General features: G+C 37.1%; 2 protein-coding genes across 3 annotated transcripts; one reads left to right on the forward strand and one right to left on the reverse strand.

The window, feature by feature from the left end:
• Positions 1-9,572: 9,572 nt before the first annotated feature.
• Positions 9,573-13,738, forward strand: LOC145048812 (Pseudouridine synthase family protein). Of its 2 annotated transcripts, none has more exons than XM_078997428.1 (20): positions 9,573-9,812; positions 10,078-10,156; positions 10,245-10,512; positions 10,594-10,762; positions 10,864-10,936; positions 11,038-11,094; positions 11,209-11,288; positions 11,376-11,438; positions 11,519-11,606; positions 11,700-11,802; positions 11,896-11,999; positions 12,095-12,168; positions 12,273-12,337; positions 12,403-12,578; positions 12,686-12,753; positions 12,830-12,890; positions 12,974-13,011; positions 13,101-13,169; positions 13,259-13,475; positions 13,575-13,738. In XM_078997428.1, the coding sequence occupies exons 1-20, from the start codon at positions 9,595-9,597 to the stop codon at positions 13,599-13,601; spliced, it is 2,097 nt and encodes a 698-aa protein (XP_078853554.1). In that variant the 5' UTR covers positions 9,573-9,594; the 3' UTR covers positions 13,602-13,738. The 2 variants fall into 2 exon arrangements, with proteins under 2 accessions (XP_078853554.1, XP_078853555.1); XM_078997429.1 differs by having other exon boundaries at positions 9,574-9,812; positions 10,245-10,454; positions 10,548-10,762.
• Positions 13,739-13,750: 12 nt separating this feature from the next.
• On the reverse strand, positions 13,751-17,381 carry LOC145045382 (uncharacterized). The gene is made up of 16 exons (XM_078993720.1): positions 17,067-17,381; positions 16,625-16,974; positions 16,420-16,555; positions 16,309-16,350; positions 15,989-16,051; positions 15,843-15,892; positions 15,716-15,743; positions 15,543-15,632; positions 15,298-15,408; positions 15,130-15,190; positions 14,933-15,046; positions 14,739-14,860; positions 14,567-14,636; positions 14,417-14,457; positions 14,224-14,350; positions 13,751-14,118 (listed from the first exon to the last, which is right to left on the reverse strand). Exons 1-16 carry the CDS (start codon positions 17,379-17,381, stop codon positions 14,000-14,002), a joined length of 1,839 nt encoding a protein of 612 aa, XP_078849846.1. The 3' UTR covers positions 13,751-13,999.
• Between the last annotated feature and the right edge of the window lie 2,447 nt (positions 17,382-19,828).

A 19,828-nucleotide genomic window follows, 5' to 3' on the forward strand; every position in this document is an offset into this window, starting at 1 on the left:
GCATCCTCGAATCACCTCGGTGGCGTATACCGCTCTCTCGTTTGCTATAGCAACTCGCAGGGGACGACTCATCGTCTCCCGATCGATATCGATGTGCTGGCTAAAAGCCAACGAAACAAAGGACCGACTCGCACCTGAGTCGAATAATACCAAAGCAGGCACATGATTCACAAGAAAAGTACCTACGCAGATAGTAATATAAGCATAATATCTCAGCATAAATGTAAATACATGAAGGAATACATACCGGCCACTACATCAGGCACCGCGCGGACCTCCTCCGCAGTCAACTGGAAAGCTCTCCCACGAGCCTTCGGGGCCTCGGTCTTCACTGGCCAAACCTCAGGAACCCTGGCAGCAAGCAAAGATCCCTGGCGAAGCTGGGGGCACTCGGCCTTCCGATGGCCAGTCTGGTTGCAATGGAAGCAAACCATAAATCCCTTGGGGCAATCCCTCGCAATGTGCCCCTCCTTGCCACACTTGTAGCAAGCACCCGATCAACATGCCCCCTCGTGACCCTTTCCGCACTTCCCACAAGTGCGGCTCTTCTGTCCTCCGGATCTCAAATCAGCGGACTTGGTCCGTTTGGCTGCCGGCTGCGACTGAGCCGGCCGCCGATCCACCCGTTGAGACTCGACCTCCTCCCTGGCCTGGGTCTCCAACTCGATCTCCCGCTTCCTGGCATTCGCCTGAAGCTCAGCAAAAGTCTGATATAACGAGTTCGATACGAACTCCCGGATGTCTCTCCTCAGCACTCCCAAATACCGGCTCATCCGAGCCTGCTCTGTGGACACCTGCTCGGGGCAGAACATCGTCCGCTCATGAAACTTCCGCGTGATCACTGTAACCGAATCGTTACCCTGCTTGAGGGTCAAGAACTCCTGAACCAATCGTTCCCTCTCTACCGGGGGAACATACTCGTCTCTGAACATAGCAGTAAATCTCTCCCAAGTCATGGCTGAAACCTCCGCAAGAGTGAAGTTCGCCGTCACGAACTTCCACCAATCCTTTGCTCCCAGGCGGAGCTGGTTCAAGGCGAACCGCACCCTCAGATGCTCCGGACATGAACAAGTATAGAAGCATCCCTCAATATCAGCAATCCACCTCATCGCAGCAATCGGATCCTGCGTCCCGTCAAACTCTGGTGGTTTCGTGTTGCTGAACTCCCGGAACAGCAACGAGTCACCCCCCCTGTGGTCTGGCAGCAGCCACAGCTGCGGTAGCTGCAGCGGCGGCAGCCTCAGACAACGCGGCGTACCGCTCATCAAATGTCTCCATCAGTGTGGTCTTAATAGACCCAAACATCTCCGGAATCTCGGCCCGGATCGCTGCAGCTACCTCCTCATGAATCATCTGACGAAGCTCCTCGTCAGTCACTCCACTCGTGCCAGGTCTGTGTCGTGGTCCAACCATGATGTCTCTGAAATACAACATAAAAATATCAGAGACTCTATCGGGCAAAATCGCACTCGATAACGCAGTCCTACTCAGTCTCCGATACTCAGGGGTTCTTACTTGGGCTGCCTACTGACCCGGTGTCCTTGGTAGTACGGGCCCAATACTACCAATTACACCGCGTCGGTATTCACCCCAAGTCCTCCTCCCCAAACCCCGAATCCTGAGCACTCTATTCTTATCATACTCTAGTTACTCACTCGCTCTCGAGCTCCTCATAGAAGCAAGTTTCCCTAGACTAAGGCATCACAAGATCATGCCACTCTAGTCCTAATATGTATACCTAGTCTACTAGCATGCGTATCATATCATATCATGTATCGTAACACATATAATAAGAGTATTTTGGGGATTTTTACCGTTCGGGCACTGGCTGACCGTACACACTTTTTCTTCTTTGGTCGTCTCATTTGCCAAAAATTTTAAATTTTCTCAAATCCCCGGTTTGAGTTCAGTTACGCCCGAAGGTGTACCCGAATCCCTCAACCAATTACACCGCGTCGGTATTCACCCCAAGTCCTCCTCCCCAAACCCCGAATCCTGAGCACTCTATTCTTATCATACTCTAGTTACTCACTCGCTCTCGAGCTCCTCATAGAAGCAAGTTTCCCTAGACTAAGGCATCACAAGATCAGGCCACTCTAGTCCTAATATGTATACCTAGTCTACTAGCATGCGTATCATATCATATCATGTATCGTAACACATATAATAAGAGTATTTTGGGGATTTTTACCGTTCGGGCGCTGGCTGACCGTACACACTTTTTCTTCTTTGGTCGTCTCATTTGCCAAAAAATTTAAATTTTCTCAAATCCCCGGTTTGAGTTCAGTTACGCCCGAAGGTGTACCCGAATCCCTCAAACCAAGGCTCTGATACCAACTTGTAACACCCCCCCCCCTCTGGCACGTATCACAATATTGTCCGCTTTGGGCCACTTGGCATGAGGACTTCCCAGGGGGTCACCCATCCCGGTACTACTCCCGCCCGAGCACGCTTAACTGCAGAGTTCTTATGGGATCTGCTGCCCTCACGGCTTTAAAACGCGTTGTGATAGGGAAGGTATCCACACCCCTTATAAGGAATGCTTAGTTCTCCTTCCCAGCCGATGTGGGCTCAGATCTAACCCACTTTCACCCCCCATTATAGGGTTTGACGTCCCTGTCGAACACATCGACTCGTGCCCTGGCTCTGATACCAACTTGTAACGTCATAAAATTTCCAACCAAAAATTTTCATTTTTACAACCATCAAAACATGAGTAATAAGTTTAGATTCCAAAGTAACAATGTAGTCACAACCGATTACATAACAAAAGATAAGATAGTTTTCCCCGAGTGTGTGTACGGTCACGCTGACGCCTTCCCACGGTCCTCACTCGTACCTGAAACACATAATGCAACAACTATAAGCATAAAGCTTAGTGAGTTCCCAAAATACAACATACGCACATACGCCTTTCCAGGCCTTGACCTTCCGGTCCATGTGTCTCAGGGGACTTCCGTCCCGACTGGGTAAACCTTCCGGTCCTACCCACATCCACCCTTATAGTCCATATGACCACGCCTTCTGGCCCATATCAAACATATCATACATGACACTTATAGCAAATAACTTAACACACATAAGGCATATATTTCATATCATATTTGACCTTCCGGTCACACAGTCAAAACCCTTCCGGGTACAGTATAGTGAGAAGACTCACCTCGTATGCCTCGCTAAGTCGCTAATCGTGAATCCTGGAATCACTCGGGCTCGAACCCTCGAGCTGCAATCCTCCTATGATATTATAAATCTATAATTATTACTTGTACCACTAAGGTGGACCATCCATATCAAGTCAACACAGGTTAACTTGGTCAGCAGTCTTTAGACAATTTGGACCAGACTCGGCGAGTGCACAATAGCGACTCGGCGAGTCTACGCGTTTTTACCAACTCTCAAGAATTTTCCCTTTGACTCGTCGAGTACTCCCCCGACTCGACGAGTTCCACCTGGGCCTGAATCACAGGGCCACCGCGACTCAACTCGCCGAGTCGAAGGTCAACTCGGCGAGTCCCAACCTGACTCGGTCCACCTGTCAAAACCTTTCCAACTCTCTGCGACTCACTGAGTCGCCCACAACTCGGTCCGGACTACACACAGGATGGTCTCAAGGACAATCTTCAAGCGACTCGTCGAGTCTGTTCTTCAGACTCGGCGAGTCCATGCCATGCACCAACTAAAACTGGCTTTTGCGGTCAGATCCGTTCCATACATACATAGATCTGGCCTTCCCAAGCTTATTTGTCACGTAAAGTCTTAGTCTTGGTTGCCATGCAATGCATACAAGGCTTACTTTGAAGAAACAACCACTTATTTGGCAAGTTTAGCTTCTAACTCAAAAGAATGGACATAAAGCTTGTCATGAGGGGTCTCCTGGACCTGCTTAAGTCCAGATCTAGGTTCCATGTCTCCATGGGACCTCTCATACTTCTTATTCAAGCCAAGAAATGCAAGAAGAAACCCTAGATTTGGCCCATCAACACAAAACACGAAGATTAGCTCAGAAAATTACCTCAAGAAGACCCCCTTGATGAAATAGCAACAGATCTAAGCTCCCCAACACTTCAAGCTTGCTCATCTCCCTCCTTTCCTTGCAATACCACACAAAATGATGAACAAAAGGCCTTCAAACACACTCACAAGGGCTTACAGATGTATGGAGGCTCTTAGGGTTCAAGGTGGCCGCATATGAGGGCCATAAGGTCCTTTAAATAGGGCTTAGGACCGGGAAATTAGGGTTTCATCAAACAGCGCGGACTCGCCGAGTCCACCCCTTGGACTCGCCGAGTCCGGATGCGAACCCCCGCTCAAAAACGCGACCCGACTCGGCGAGTTCGACCACAAACTCGCCGAGTCCCCTCACAGAATGACAAAATATATGAAATGAAGATACCTGGGGATTCGGGCTGTTACACTCTATTAGTCAAGAGTGTGGTGGGTAAGAGTGGATACCCATTGGTGGTCATTTTACAGGCCGCTTCCTTAAACACCCCTTATAGACCATTTTCGTGAGTGAGACCTACTAACGGTAAGACTAGCCTTTTATTTATACATATATAATATATTAGACTTTTAATTTTATATAGTATAAGGGTGTATTTTACACTTTTAAAATACTAAGTGGTTTAATCTATTAATAAATCAGACTTTTAATTTGATTAATCTTAAACCATATAATTATGGATTTATTAATCATCTCTTTTAATTAAACACTTAATTACTCTAATAAAACCATAAGAGTGTAATTTGAACTATTCAAAATACTAGGGTTATAGAATTTAATATTTCAAAATTAAAACATTTTAATCAAATTTTAAATTCCAAAACTTGAGGATAAATTTTGAAACTTTTCAAAATATTAGGGTTTAACTATTTAAATTTCAAAAACTAAAACTTTTAATTCCAAATTTAAATTATAAAACCTAAAACGGTGTAATTTAGAACTTTTTTAAGATTACTAGGTTAAATATTTGAATCAAAATAATCCTATATTATCCATATTTAACTAAATCCACCATTTTTGATAAGGATATCCATACCAATCATAAAAAATCGAATTTAGGCAACAAACACGAGTTTTGGTAATTATCCAAATAAAAAACTGGTCAAAAAATCGAAAATCCCGGCAACAGAACCTTGGACTCGTCGAGTTCATGCAACTCGTCGAGTCCATACATGGACTCGTCGATTCAGCCTGTCAGACAGATTTTTTTTTTGACTTTTTGATCCTTTGGCAGTTCACTTTTGTATCTATTCAATAGAAAAACGACCTAGGCTCTGATACCACTGTTGGGTTTTGAGCATAACATCATTCCTATAGTGTACATGCAACCCTAATTGCTTTGGATAATGGTTTTTCTAATGTGAACATACAATTATGAATACCAAAGCAATAACCCTATGACTATCATACATATATCAAAAATCACATATGATTAGGGTTAGAATCTTTACATCTCTTGATATGTAGCAATAACAAGTTTAATCCTTCTTGATCTTTACTTCTGAAAGCCTAGTGCCCCTAGTGTTGCACCTCTAATAGAGTCACAAACACCCAATGCAACAAGATGACTTAGGAGAGAAGAAGAATTTGGCTAGGGTAAATCAAAGAAGACGTAAAGTCGAATTCTCATGTATAAGGGTCTATTTATAGTTAAGGCTATTAGGGTTTTAAGGTGGAAACCCTAACTTCCTTGTTTAGGCCTTAAGCAATCCATGGAACCCTTCTAGAAGGCCCCTTGGACGAAATCCTTATGGGCTTCCCATAGATTTCGTCCAATCTCTTCTATTAGGAGTCCATAGCCCAACTAGCAACTAACAGTTAATTGCAATATCAGTCCCCTTTACATAATCAGTCTCTTTTTTACCACCAAATTAATTTCTGATCAATACCAATTAAATAATATAATTTCCAAATAATATATTAATTCCGTAATATATTAATAAAACCATTTTTAGTACTAATTTATTATTCATATAATAAATTCTACTCTCTCTCTCTCCTCTTGCCATCCTATCAAGTTGCATGAGTGAAGGCAACCCAAAACGGACCAGGCTCATAATCGGGTCAAGTACATACCAATAATAGTTATGACCTTAGACACCTAATCCAACAGAAATAAGATCAGGCCGCGTACGTTGGGCGTACGCAACTGCCATGGACTTTTGACTTTGTTGACTTTCATTGACCGTTGGATTTTGACCAAGTTTTAATTTAAGTAAAACTTGAGGGGTTTTGGACTGTTAATTAAGTTTTTACTTGGTTTTGGTGATTAGTAGATTCGTGGGAGCACTCAGTGCAAAAAGGGGAATGCATCTCAGTTTTCAGAGTTTCTTCATTTTAGGTGAGTTTTGCCTCATTGTACCCATTGGTCGAAGGCACCAATGTTGACACACTAGTTTGGTTATCTTTTAGAAGAGGGATGCTATAGAGATTGTATGTATTCATGTAGGATAGACCGATGACTTTTGATCTAGACTTTCTTGCATGTTCTTTGTTTGGTTGTGGCTCTAAAGTAGGATCACCTATCAGGGTGTCTATCTCACCTCTGAGTATATACAATTATGTATTCTTTGGATTGTTGGTATTTAGTATGTTTCTATATTGTAGTGATTTGTTAGATCTGTATACTGCTATATAAGATGTTATGTTGTAGTGATTTGTTAGATTTGTATCATGGTATATAGGATGTTGCTATGTGGTAGCGATCTATATGACTACCCGTACTAGCTGTTTATAATCTAGTGGAGCGACCTAGGGATTGTATGTAGTCATGTAGGAGAGCATGAGAACTCTTAATCTAGTCTTTCTTGCCTACTCTATGTTTGGTTGTGGCTCTAGAGTAGGATCATCTGTTCGAGTGGATATCTCACCTCTGGTTACTTATGGTTACACATTTCATAGAGGTTAGCTAGTAGTAGGACAATGAGCTGTGAGAGGGCTAGTAGGCGGTATTAAGCTGTATGATTAATGTTTTCATGTATTATATGCCTGCTTGATTCTTGATTGTTTATATGTCAACATATGGTGGTAGTGGTTTGAGGTAGTCCAAAACCAAAAACCTAACTTATCACAAGATCGTAAACCCCATAACTTATACATGGGTTGAAAGAAAGGACAAATATAACATTTTTATGATTCAAGGCACTCAAAAACATCAGAAAAGGTCACTCACAAGGTCTTAAATAGTTTATACTCAAGTCGAACAACAATATGGGACAAAAAAGGACATAAATCTAAAGCTAACAATATTTATCAAGTTATTCATCAAGCTCTGAACTTTATACCTTTTGTAGAAGGCTCAAGAGGTGCAAATCCCACATCCACATGGCTTGAAGCTTTCCACGTGCTCTCAAATGAACTTCTTCCTTCAAAGATGATCCTAAAACACTCAAATACCTCAAAAACTCTCAAATGATGATTAGGGTTTCGAGGTGGGGCTTAAAGGAAGTGAAGGCTTATCATAGAAGGCCTCAAGGGGTTTAGAGCCTTTAAATAGGGCTTTAAACCCCAAAATAGGGTTTAGGCATTGACTACGTACGCCCTGCGTACATAGACTTACGCCCAACGCAAGTCATTAAAACCCCATGTCTACACAACCATTTACGCGTTGTGTAGAGCTAAGTTACGCCCTACGTAACTTCCAGAACTCCACCATTTCAACATTTAATAATTTAATTAGTGAAGGAACTTTACTTGAGGGGACTTGATGTTACACGATTAAGCCCAACTGCTTATCAATCCAAAATTAAACCTTTAGTCCAAAGTGTTATGCTCATAGCCTAAAACTCTTATTCCTTAAGGTTTTATCCATAATTTTTAAAAACCGAGACATTCTCTTAACTAAATGAAAGTCTGTATTCCCAAATAATGAAATATCCAGAAACCGGATGTTACTTGGTTGTTTTGTTCTTTATAGTAAAGGTTGGTGAAGGCTTGCTTTTGGGGGATAATGATATCAATAATAATTTACGACAATGATGCTAATTGGCCAATTGGATTATCTTTCTTTCGTCTGCGTTATGATTGTTTAAGAACGAACAACGACAATGGCATTACTTCTATAACCTGCGAGCATTGTTGGTCGCCAAGTGTTTTGCCTCAAGGATATTTTGCCTCAATATGGTTGGATGTAGTGATGCTTTTAGTTAGGATGAATGCTTGATGGAAAAATATTCGCGATTAACATACTAAATTTTGTTGATTCCTAATATGGTTAACTTGTGGATTGAAATTTTGTTGTACTGGCGTTCCAAATGCAACATATCCACCTAAACTGTAAGGATCATTTGGAGAGACACGCATACCTTCTTGCAGTGTTGCAAAACTCGGCCTAGGCGATCGATTAATTGAAATCGGGTAGGGGTCGAGGCGCCTAACTAGGAATCGGTCGAAAAACTCGGAATCGGTCGAAAAACTTTGAATTGATCAAACTTGGTCAAAAATTGTTCAAAATCAGCTCCAATTCAGTCAAAATCAGAAAAAATAGGAATTTGAAAAAATCTAAAAAAAATTGAAGAAACTCAAAAATTCTAACTTTTTTTTAGAAAAAAATATATGATTATTATTGATATTCATCTATTTTATTATAATTTTTAATAAACTTGTAATATATATATATATATATATATATATATATATATATATATATATATATATATATATATATATATATATGTATAATTTTTTTTAAATTAATTTAATATAATTTATTCAATACGAGTACTCACTGAATACTCGTTAGACACTAGTCAGCCGCCCTGAGAACGCCTAACGAGTTTTGCAACATTGTCTACTTGATTGTTGCTACTTCTTTCGCTAGATATATTTTTAGCAGAGATTTTCCCCCGTTTTATATTGGAACCTCTTCCGCTGCTTGATCGATTCCCACTACCAATAAAACGATTTGCAACATCGTACTGAATAAATTGTGGCTCTTCAACCGGTTCGTTATCTAATAGATACAAATGTGTAGGTGTTGAAATTTGTAGAGTAATCTTTTTTAAACGCGTCACATTACCCTCATCGACTATTTTGTATGACATACTTCAATATTAGACACATTACCCTCATCAACTACTTTGTATGGCATATTTTAGTGTTAGGTATTAGAAAGACACAATGATATTAGGTTTGTCTTCCAAACTTGTTTTCTGTTTGAGAACATTATATATATCCCAAAAATTGACATATAACGGAATTTCAATACAAAAGTTTTTAACAAACGATCTAACGTATATCAATTCTCTATTTTTTGATTGACATTAACTATCGATTCAAACTGCAATAAAGTACTCTTTTGAAATGTTAGAACTCATGTTTAGTTAACAAGAATAGAAATTGTGAGTTGGAGAATTTTTTCTAATAAAATCAAATAAAAATACATAGTGGAAATCTAAAATTCAGACAAACGATCGATTTTTGTAGATATGATTTGCAAAAATCAGAGCTATCTTTAAAAAAAACTTAATTATTGTTGCTATTTTTATGAAAAAAGTTTGGAAAAGAAAAGGCTTGTTATTTTTTTTTCAAAATTATTTTCTAATTAAAAATGTAAAAATCCTCGAAGCAATTTCGGGTTGTTGGATGGTATGATGCTACATAGAAACATGGGATTGCTTACACTGTATACTGCCTTCCCCGTTCGTTGTCATCGGCAACTAAAACCCTCCTGCAACCACCTTCTAAAACCCTACTGTTTCACTCAATCACAATCGGCCGCCATGAAATCCCCCCTCGAAGAATCCGACGTAGGCATCTCTTGCTACATCTCCCCTCTCCCTGGCTTTCGTGGCATTCTCAAGCAAAGGTATCTTCTTCCCCTCTCACATCCTTCACTATTTGAGTTCAATTGAGCTTTTGTAGCTACCTTCGCTCGTCCTTTTGTCTGAAATCTCCTCTTTTTGTGTGCGTAATTCTTCCCTCTCTCGTTATTGCACTTCGATCTATAGGTCAAATGATGTAATGTAAACGATAAACATTCGTAATGATTCTGTAAACGTGGAACAGTTGTGAATTTACATTTAATTTAAATGAAGAGTATGCCTTTTGATTTTATGTTTCCTTGTGTACAGGTACTCTGATTTTATAGTCAATGAAGTGGATTTGGATGGAAATGTTGTTCATTTGACCTCCTTAGATGCACCAATGGAGGTCTGTTACCATCTCTTATCATCTAATTCGCCATCATTTCCATTCATCTTAACATCTGAGTTTAACGATCTACATTTTTCCGATCCAGACAGCAGAGGAACATGAATCAAAGACTACAAATCAACCAAATGGTAACCATTGTAGTGAAATCGAATCGTTTAGAGCCCTAGTTGGTGACTCCGATGCCAACTCCCTGAAGGAATTTATAGATAAGATAAATTCAAATGATGAAGATGGAGTTACAGTTACCAATACCTCCATTGTTCTTTCTCCAAGTTCTGATAAAGTTCATCGAACAGTAGGAATCTCTTTTCTCAATGCTTCTTTTCATCAACTACAGCTAATCAACAGCATGTGTATGTGTAATTTACTAATAATTTGCTCCCTTTAGGCAGTTCATAATTTTTTCAAAGAGAAACTCAAGTTCTTGGTTACAGACACAGTAGATGGACCTGAATCTTCATCAAAATGCATACGTGTGAGATTGAATTCAGGGGGGAATAATGAAAGAGGCAGAGGTTCTAAGAAGAGGAAAGGAAGAGATGAGACTCCTTATGATAGTAGAGGTTCAGATCATTGGCCTGAGCATCTTGGAAAGTTTCTCAGGTAGTGTCTACTATAGCAACATCCTTTCATTAATGACAATGTGAAGCTTTATATTCTTTAATATTTTATTAATGACAATGTTTTCGAATCTTCATCTCCAGATTTCATCTTTGTAAGGAAAACAAGGATACACAAGAGGCATTAGGGGTGATTGGAAAGATGCTTGGCATTCAGGTTATTGCTGTTACTGTAATGCTTACACATCATTTTGAGTAATTCAATCAAATTGGAATTTTTTTAAATGATAAAATTGTTTATTGGTTTTGTTTTTACAGCCAAGGGCATTTGGATTTTCTGGTACAAAAGATAAGCGTGCGGTAACAACTCAAAGGGTAAATATTCTTTTTGTATTAATGTACACAAAAATGTTAATATTTATTTATTTTTATTTTTACATTTTCTCTCTATCTATGAAGTCTGACATTTTGGCATACTTGAAATCTCAGGTCACTGTATTCAAACAGCATGCAAACAAAGTGGCTAATCTAAATAAAAGATTAATTGGAATTAAAGTTGGCGATTTTTCGTAAGTGCACTGAATTTAAAACTTTTTTTCTCATTTTTAATCAAATCTTTTAACATGTGAATGTTTAATTTTGTAATTTGTATTTAGTTATGTCAATGAAGGTCTTCTTCTTGGTCAACTCCACGGAAATCGATTCACAATCACACTAAGGTTACTTTGATAAGGCTGCATTTGCTAGATGGGGATATTTTCAACGATGAGGGCATTTACGTCTTTTTGCATCTTTGTAGGGGGGTGGTTGCAGATTCTGAGGATACTGTAAAAGCAGCAGCAGATGCTTTAGGAAAACATGGATTTGTAAACTACTTTGGTATGCAGGTAATAAGGTGTCACTCACATGAATTAATTTATGTAAAAAAAAAAAAAAAAAAAAATGATTAATATAATTAATATATATGGATTGTGAAACAGAGATTTGGGAGTGGTTCTATACCTACTCACCTAATTGGTGCTAAATTACTTAAAGGAGAATGGAAAGAAGCAGTGAGCATGATTCTTGATCCAAGGGATGGTGATATCCTTTTAGTTTCTGATTTTTAAAATTTAAATTTATTTTTATAAATTGAGAAAGAATTATTTGTTTTCTTTAATATAAGTTTTTGAATACAAAAAGATGACATAAGGAGGATTCGGGAATATTATAAAGAAAGTGAAGACATTGATGGGACTTTGAGACAATTACCTCGCTTTCTTGTGGCTGAAAAGGCCATTGTAAGTTGCACCTTTTTTTTTTTTTTTTTTAATGATAACTTTTAAATAAATATTATATTTGATTCATGTTTATATATATATTTTTTGTTTATCAGCTGCAGTGTTTGAAAAAGTGTCCTGGGAACTACTTGCAAGCTCTGAAGGCTGTTCCTAGGACCCTTAGAATGATGTAAGTAGTACTTTTTTTTTTTTTTTTTTTTTTATTATATATCAAAAAAAGAAATTAGACAATATGTCAAGTACTTGAACAATATGTTTGTGGTTTGTTTTCAGGTATGTGCACAGTTACCAAAGCTATCTATGGAATCATGCAGCTAGCATGAGAGTACAAAAATATGGTACGAATTATATATATATATATATATATATATATATATATATTATTAATTGGGTTGTGTTATAGGGAATGAGGAAGTAGTGTTGGGGGATTTGGTGTATTGTAATGAAGAAAGTTGTAATGAAATAAAGGAAGTCAAAGTCAATGATTCTGAATATGAAGAAAATAATGATTCATTAGAGAATAACCATTTAGATGAGGCTGATGCACTTCCATCTGAAGGAACTTGTACCTCAGTAAAGGTCAGGAAATAACAACCTTATTATTTCATTTCTTCTTATTACATTGCAACATTATAGTTTGAAAACTCCACCCAATTATATATTTTCTTTATTTGCTTGTTTTACAGGTGGTTAACAAGGAAGACATTCTTTCAGGGAATTATACAGTTTCTGATGTTGTCCTTCCTTTGCCTGGGTAAGTTACTACATCCCACAAACTTCACACTTTATGTTTTTGTTTCTTTAAACTTAATTTTTTTTTATTCGGGCAGTTCAAGGGTAATTTTTCCAAATAATGACATTCAACAATATTATCAAGATTTAGCTGACAAGGTGAGTTTTCTTGCTTCTCTTTATTCTTATATATATATATATATAATTTCTGATTTCAGTTTTGAATTTTTGTTCCATGACAGGATGGTGTGAGCTTGATGGAGAGTGTGCATAATGTCAAGTGAGTTGTTCTGCTTGCTTTTTTTTTTTTTCAAACATGATTTATAAATACTTTTTATTTAATCGTAATTTTATTAATTCTTTTGGCAGGGAGTTTTCGCTAACCAGCATGACAGGAGCTTACCGGCGAGTATTTGGAAAAGCCAAGGATTTTGAATGGTATTTTTGTTAAAAATAAAAATAGTTACTAGACCATTGCTAACATATAATTTTTTTTTTTGGAATTTTAATACAAAATATTATTTCAGGGAGCTGATAAAGTATAGAGATGTAAGTATCCCATTGGCTACAACCGATTTAGACATTGTTTCAAAGGCCAATGAAGGTGATGGTATTAAAAACGAGTCTTTGGAATTGGAATTGGAATTGGAAGAAGACCAGTTAGCCCTTAAATTGAGCTTCACACTTCCAGCATCTTGCTATGCAACCATGGCAATTAGGGAGTTGCTAAAAACATCTACTTCTGTAAGTTTCTTTTTTTTTTTTTTTTCTTTTTTAAATTATAATTAAGGTTTACATGATGTGAATTGAGGAGATACTTATATGAACTTCCTGATTTTGCAGACTGCATTTCACAAGACTTTAAATTAATTAGTAGATTTTAATTACCGAGACCGAGTATTGAAGGAAAACAACACTTTTGGAAGCCTAGTCTAATTTATTATGCAATTTTGTACATTACTTTTGTTGTTTGTTTACAAATGTAGATTAATTGAGACTTAGGTGCATTATTTGTTTTAACTTAATGGATTTAATGAAGAATTACATATATAAAAAAATTAATGAAAATTAAAAATATAGAATTATAGCAAGCACTATGTGGCCAATTATGTTACCATCTGGAGTTTGCTATTTATGGCAACAATGGTGTTTGACTTTTAACGAACCAACTAATTTCAAATCAATACTTACATATGTAAAAGGTCTCCAAGATTGCCACGTGGCCTAATAAGAAAAACAAAACAAAACAAAACAAACTAAAAGGAATGTCAGAAATTAATGTGCAATTGCCATTTATGTTGAGAGTCAGGGTCAACCAACTTTCGAGATGCTTGCCACAATTGAGCTTCGATTCCCAATTTGCGAAGCTCAATAAGTCCACGCTCAACTTCAACAAGGAGGTAGTATTAATAATAAATCATTACTATTACTTGCATCTATTCACCAATAATATTAATATCCAACATATATATATGGGTATAAAAATAGGTACCTTCAACAGCATCATGTGAAGTGGGTGGATGATGACTTTGATTGATCCAAAACTGCAATCGCTCATCTACAATATCTACTTCCAACCCATGAATTTTTACTCTTCTCCAAAAATATATCAGCCAACCCTGTTTTTGGAGGATTATAATCTTATATTAAACTTATACAAATCTACTTTCAAGTTAAACTATTACCTGCTTAAACCGCACATCATCTGCCTCCTCTTTACTCAACTCTGAGAAAAAAAAAAACGTTTACATTTTCCATTTTCTATATTAGAATAAAGATTCATTTCAATAAAAAAAAAAAAAAAAGTTGCTAGGATATGGGAAAAACATTTACACCTGTCAAACCAGATTTTAGCATAGTCGGCCTCCGTTGGTGAGCCATTGCAAGTGCTACTGCGTCCTCTATCTGTTTGATAAAAAGAATAAAAACAGGTTTATCTTTTATTAAAAAAAGAAAAAGAAAATTAATATAATATAATAATAGTAAGTGTAACAAAAAGTCAAAAACCTTTAAAAGGCTCAATTCCCTTAGACCTCTTTCAACTAAAAGCATACTTTCCACACTTCCCTCTCCTGAAATTTCCCTTGCATCCTTTAGAACTTTCTCTCTTTCCTCTTCATCACTCTTTTCTGTTCATACTAAAAATGTTTAATGTTTCTTAAAGTTAAAACCAATATAGTAAACGTAAATTACTATATTACCCATCAGCTTTTCATCTTTTGCCATCTGTCCAGCAGCCACTACAACTTCAACAGGAAGAGGAGCAAATGATGACCAGTATTCGTATCTTGTTCCAGCAATTTCTGCATGAATACCTGTCACATATATATAACCAATTAAAAACTACAGGGACCAAAACTGTAAATTAATTCATTTCCTTATCAAAATTGTATAATACCATGTTGAACACATAAACTCCAATACCAAGAAAGCCAACATCTCTTTAAAACCAACTCTTCCTAAAAAAAAACACATAACATAGTGTGTATTCATTAACATAATTAAATAAACAAGTGAATTTATTTAATAATGGTTAGAAAAAAAAAAAAAAAAAAGTAATAAATACCACTTCTTCTTGTGTGAGTAGCATTCTTTGAAACATTGTTTTAAGTGATTTAACTTCACTTTCAGTCTCATGAAGTTGTTCCATGATAGATGTTGCTTCATCCCTAGCAGTCTTATCAAGTAAAATATTAATTAGAATCCAATCAACACTCAAACTTTATGTTATGTTATGTTATGTTTTTATAGTGTAATAATAATCATGATTAAAAAAGTAAACGTACAAGATAGATTTCTGAATATGAATACCTCAGCTTCCACACGAAGAGCTTCCATAGCTCCCCCTCTAATACCAATATTTACTCCTCCATTTTCTTCTATTGCAGCTTTGAAAGCAGCCTGAAAGAAATTTATTTATCGGATCCCTTACATTTATTATTTATAATGTTGCAAATTCAAATATATATTGATAAAGTACAAACCTCCCTTTGTTGTAGAGATGCCTCCTTCCTAAAATGGCACAAGATAATGAGAAAGTGTTTAAAAAAAATTGAGTTGGGGAAATGTAAATGTAATGGAGCACTAGATTACTAAAATATTTGTTCTTGCCTGCTTAAAAGTTTGGCTTCTAAAGAAACACCTTCTCCAAGATGAGCCACCTATCAATAAATGATTGTTTTTTTTTTTTTTGAGTTTTAAATCGTATATTAAAAGAACCAAAATGTAAGCAAATAAAAGTTGTAACTTTTAATTACCTGTTTCTCAAGCTGTCTAGCCCTCATTTCTGCTTCTTCATATCTTTCCTCAGCAATTCGAAGCTGGAAAAAGAAAATTATAAATTATGATGTATATACAAACAAAACCATAAGTCCCTTTCTTGACTAAATTAACACCATGATTGTCCTTCTTGACGAAATTAACACCATCTGAATGACCAAAATTGCTAAAACAAAACCTAGGTCCCAAAATTGCACAAAGTCATGATATTCAGGGACCAGTTTTGTAAATTACTCTTCTTTAGCTTTACATACTTGTATATAATCGGGGATTAATGATCAAAGTTTATTGGGATTACCTTTTCAATCAAACTCTCATTTTCTTCCTGTAGCATGTCAATCTGCAATTAGAGTATAAACTGTTAATGGCGTCCGCAGGTGGGGTGGGAGGGAGGGAGTTGAGAGTTTACATCATCTTCCAGAGCAGAAGTAGAAGCAGTAGCAGAAGTCGGAGCGGAAGCAGTAGCAGTAGCTGAACGTTGGTTACTAGATTCCCTTGCGAAAACACCCAGATCCAAAGAAAACCTGCTCAAATTGAAAATATAGAAGATGATTTACACAAAAATCTAATCTGCTCAATTGAAGTGCTCCATTATCGGGAAATTTTCAAAATACCTTTTATTCTTTTGAGCATCAGGCTGCGTGTCTCGACCGGAGGTTGGCCTTAGTGACAAATTAACACTGGGAGGCACCATGGCGACTGGCTTCATTACTAAACTTGGACGACCGGCTGAGATAGCCCGAGCAGACGATGGTTGTTCCATGGGAAGGCAACGTTGTGGCGATCGATTAGCTCGAGCAGAATTAGGTTGAACATGTTCGACAGTAGTGATTGATGGAGCTGAGCGAAGGCTATTGGAAGTCTGGTCAGATGAAGAACGGGCTGATTGAGATTGAAATTGTTCGTTGTTTATTACTGGTTGAGATGATCGGCCGATACGTGGAGCTGAAGTTGTGTGAACTGTCTAATACAAGATAATTATACAATTGTTATGTCATATCAACAAAATTATAGCATCTAGATGACATGGAAATCATTTATTGCAGGTATACATACCATAGGCGAACGATGCCGGATTTGAGACCTTCCGGTGGCAGGTGCGGAGGAGGAGGAGGTGGTGGCGGGTGGACTAAAATCAGATAAGAGATCCTCGTCATCTTCGCTATCGTCCGTTTGCTGATGAGACATCATTTGAGCAAGCCTCTGTGCCGCCTCCTTGGTGTTCTGTGACCTCTTCACAATCGATCCTGAACGCGAATGCCGGTGAATCGTCGGAGATGCTGCACCACGAGACGAAGCCATCGGTGGCGACAATTGGTCGTCACTGCCACCACCAGGGGTTACGCTCTTCGAATCTATTCCACGATCCATTTCTGCATGATAGTAAAAATGCAAGGTGATGATACACAATTTGAGATGTTCATTCGAATTGATTTTGATAACTATTCAGTCATAATCATCCCATCAAAAACACAATTTCCGCATATCGCATTGCTGATTCTTCCATTGCAACGCGATAGATGGCGATTGGCGATTCACTCAAAAACTCATGAAATTGAATTGAATTGTTAAAACATCTTGTCATATCATCGCTACAAAATAGTTGATGAATTAAATTGTGAAGAGAGTAACTAACCCACCTGCGATTGATAAAAAAATGGGAGGCTTTGATGGAAACTCCGATCACATTCTAAGATGATTACAGTATGGGTCTTTCTCTAGAGAGAACAAACAAAAAGTTTAATGGAATTAATTAATATACATTATTATTATTATTATTATTATTATTATTATTATTATTATTATTATTATTATTATTATTATTATTATTATTATTATTACTGGGTCGTATTTTTCTTTCCATAATAGCAGTAATTTATAGCAATAACAATGTAATAAATAGAATATACAAAACTACGAAAATTGGTATGTGTCGTTAAAACTGTGGATATTGTTCAAAAAGTTTCAGACTTGCATTGAATATCAAAAATCAATTTTTTTTTATGGTTTTGGTTCCGGAAGAATTAAAAGAGTTGAAAGGACAATTTTGTCTTTTTTATTTTCTCATATTGATTAGTTAGCTTTTATAATTCAAAAATAAAATGTGGGCCATCTTACCCCACTATACCAGGTAGTACCCTCTCCTTCTATTATCGACTCTCTCACACTTCTTTCTTCTAACACACCTACAACAAGAACAATGTTGAGCAAAATCCAAGAAACGCAAACACCCATATTGGGTCTACTCTATGATCAAACAACATTAGGGATTTCAAGGTCCGATTTTAGAGGAGATGGATCTAAAAGCACATCCAACGGAACCCCCTTCTCGCAAACTGGTGGCGTCAATCATTTGGGCCAACTTCAGTGGTTGTGTCGCCTATTTATGCCTCCCAATTAATTTTGATGGTCACTTCTCTTCTCAATCTCAGTGAACATCTCTCTCCTAAAGGGTCATCGCAAATTGCACCTCTCAATTTGTTTTGATTCTCAAGAACCCGAGCTTCCAAATAAAACCCAGTTGCAAAATCAAGAATAGAATCAGGAAGAACTAAGGACATCAAATCCGGTTGTGTGTCTACAAATATGTGAAACCCATATTAGGAAGATGAAGATCTAGTGTGGAAATCATATTAGATGTTGCAGGGCATGTAATAACTATGTTTATGTTTATGTTTCTTGTATCAGTTATAACATCCCAAGTTTTTAATAATCAATGAAAAATATTTGTTCATAAATACGGGACAAATTCCACAGTTATAAATGAACTTTGTTAAATAAGCATAAATAAAAAGATATTTTCTTACCGTGAAAATAGGGTGATGTCACATAAAAGTGAAACAGATAGTTTGTCACATCTTCAGTTGACAATTCATTCATTGATAATATATGCTTTTCGCTTCTTGAAACTAGTTTGTGACCTTTATACATAATAAAATATTGAGAATAAGTTCACATAGGAAGTGTATCTATGTGTGTTTGAGATGTTTCATTTACAAGTGTATGTGCGTGTGTGTGAGAGAGGGTGCGAGTGGGGTACCATAAATTTTTTTATTTCTAAATAAAAAAGTACTAACATAATAAGAAAATGGAAAAAAGAATTAAAAGGGCAAATCAATCTTTTCAAGTTGTTCGGGGACGAAAACCATGGAAATTTATTGATTTTGGACCTTCCATGCAAGTCAAAAACTCTTTAGACTCTATCTACATGTAACGTCCCAAAAACCATAGATTTTTTTTTCTTTTTGAATTTAATTGGAATTTAAAAAGTCATTTCAATAAACGAAACATCACCAAATATTCATTTCACAACATGAATCCAAATCAGAGCATCACATTAAAACGTTTTCCCAAAAACATAGAGACAACTGGAGAGTGTGTATAGTCACACTTTTGTTTTTCCTCGATTCTCAGAAGTACCTGAAATATTTAAATCCATAACTGTAAACCAAAACTTAGTTAATTACTCAAAGCATCACATACAACGCAACACAGCTAACATATAAAATAGTTATGGGTTATCAACAACAGTATGTGTTATCAATGGCCCTGAATTACCAGCAACTCAAATACAACAAGTTGGGTTATCAGCAACCCCAAGCAATTAGCAACTCACATACAACAGATTAGGTTATTAGCAACCCCGAGCTATCAGCATCTCTCATACAACACATGATATAAGTAACATCGTGAGAAAACTCACCTCATAAACAAAGTAGAAAACCCCTACAAATCGAAAGACGTGAAGATAGCTACAACAACCACCTAAACATATAATCCAAGGTCAATTCTCAACCTATGACCTAAACCCTAAAGTT

The sequence above is a fragment of the Lactuca saligna genome, chromosome 5 (assembly GCF_052625555.1).
Source record: "Lactuca saligna cultivar CGN05327 chromosome 5, ASM5262555v1, whole genome shotgun sequence".
NCBI classification, from domain to species: Eukaryota; Viridiplantae; Streptophyta; class Magnoliopsida; order Asterales; family Asteraceae; genus Lactuca; species Lactuca saligna.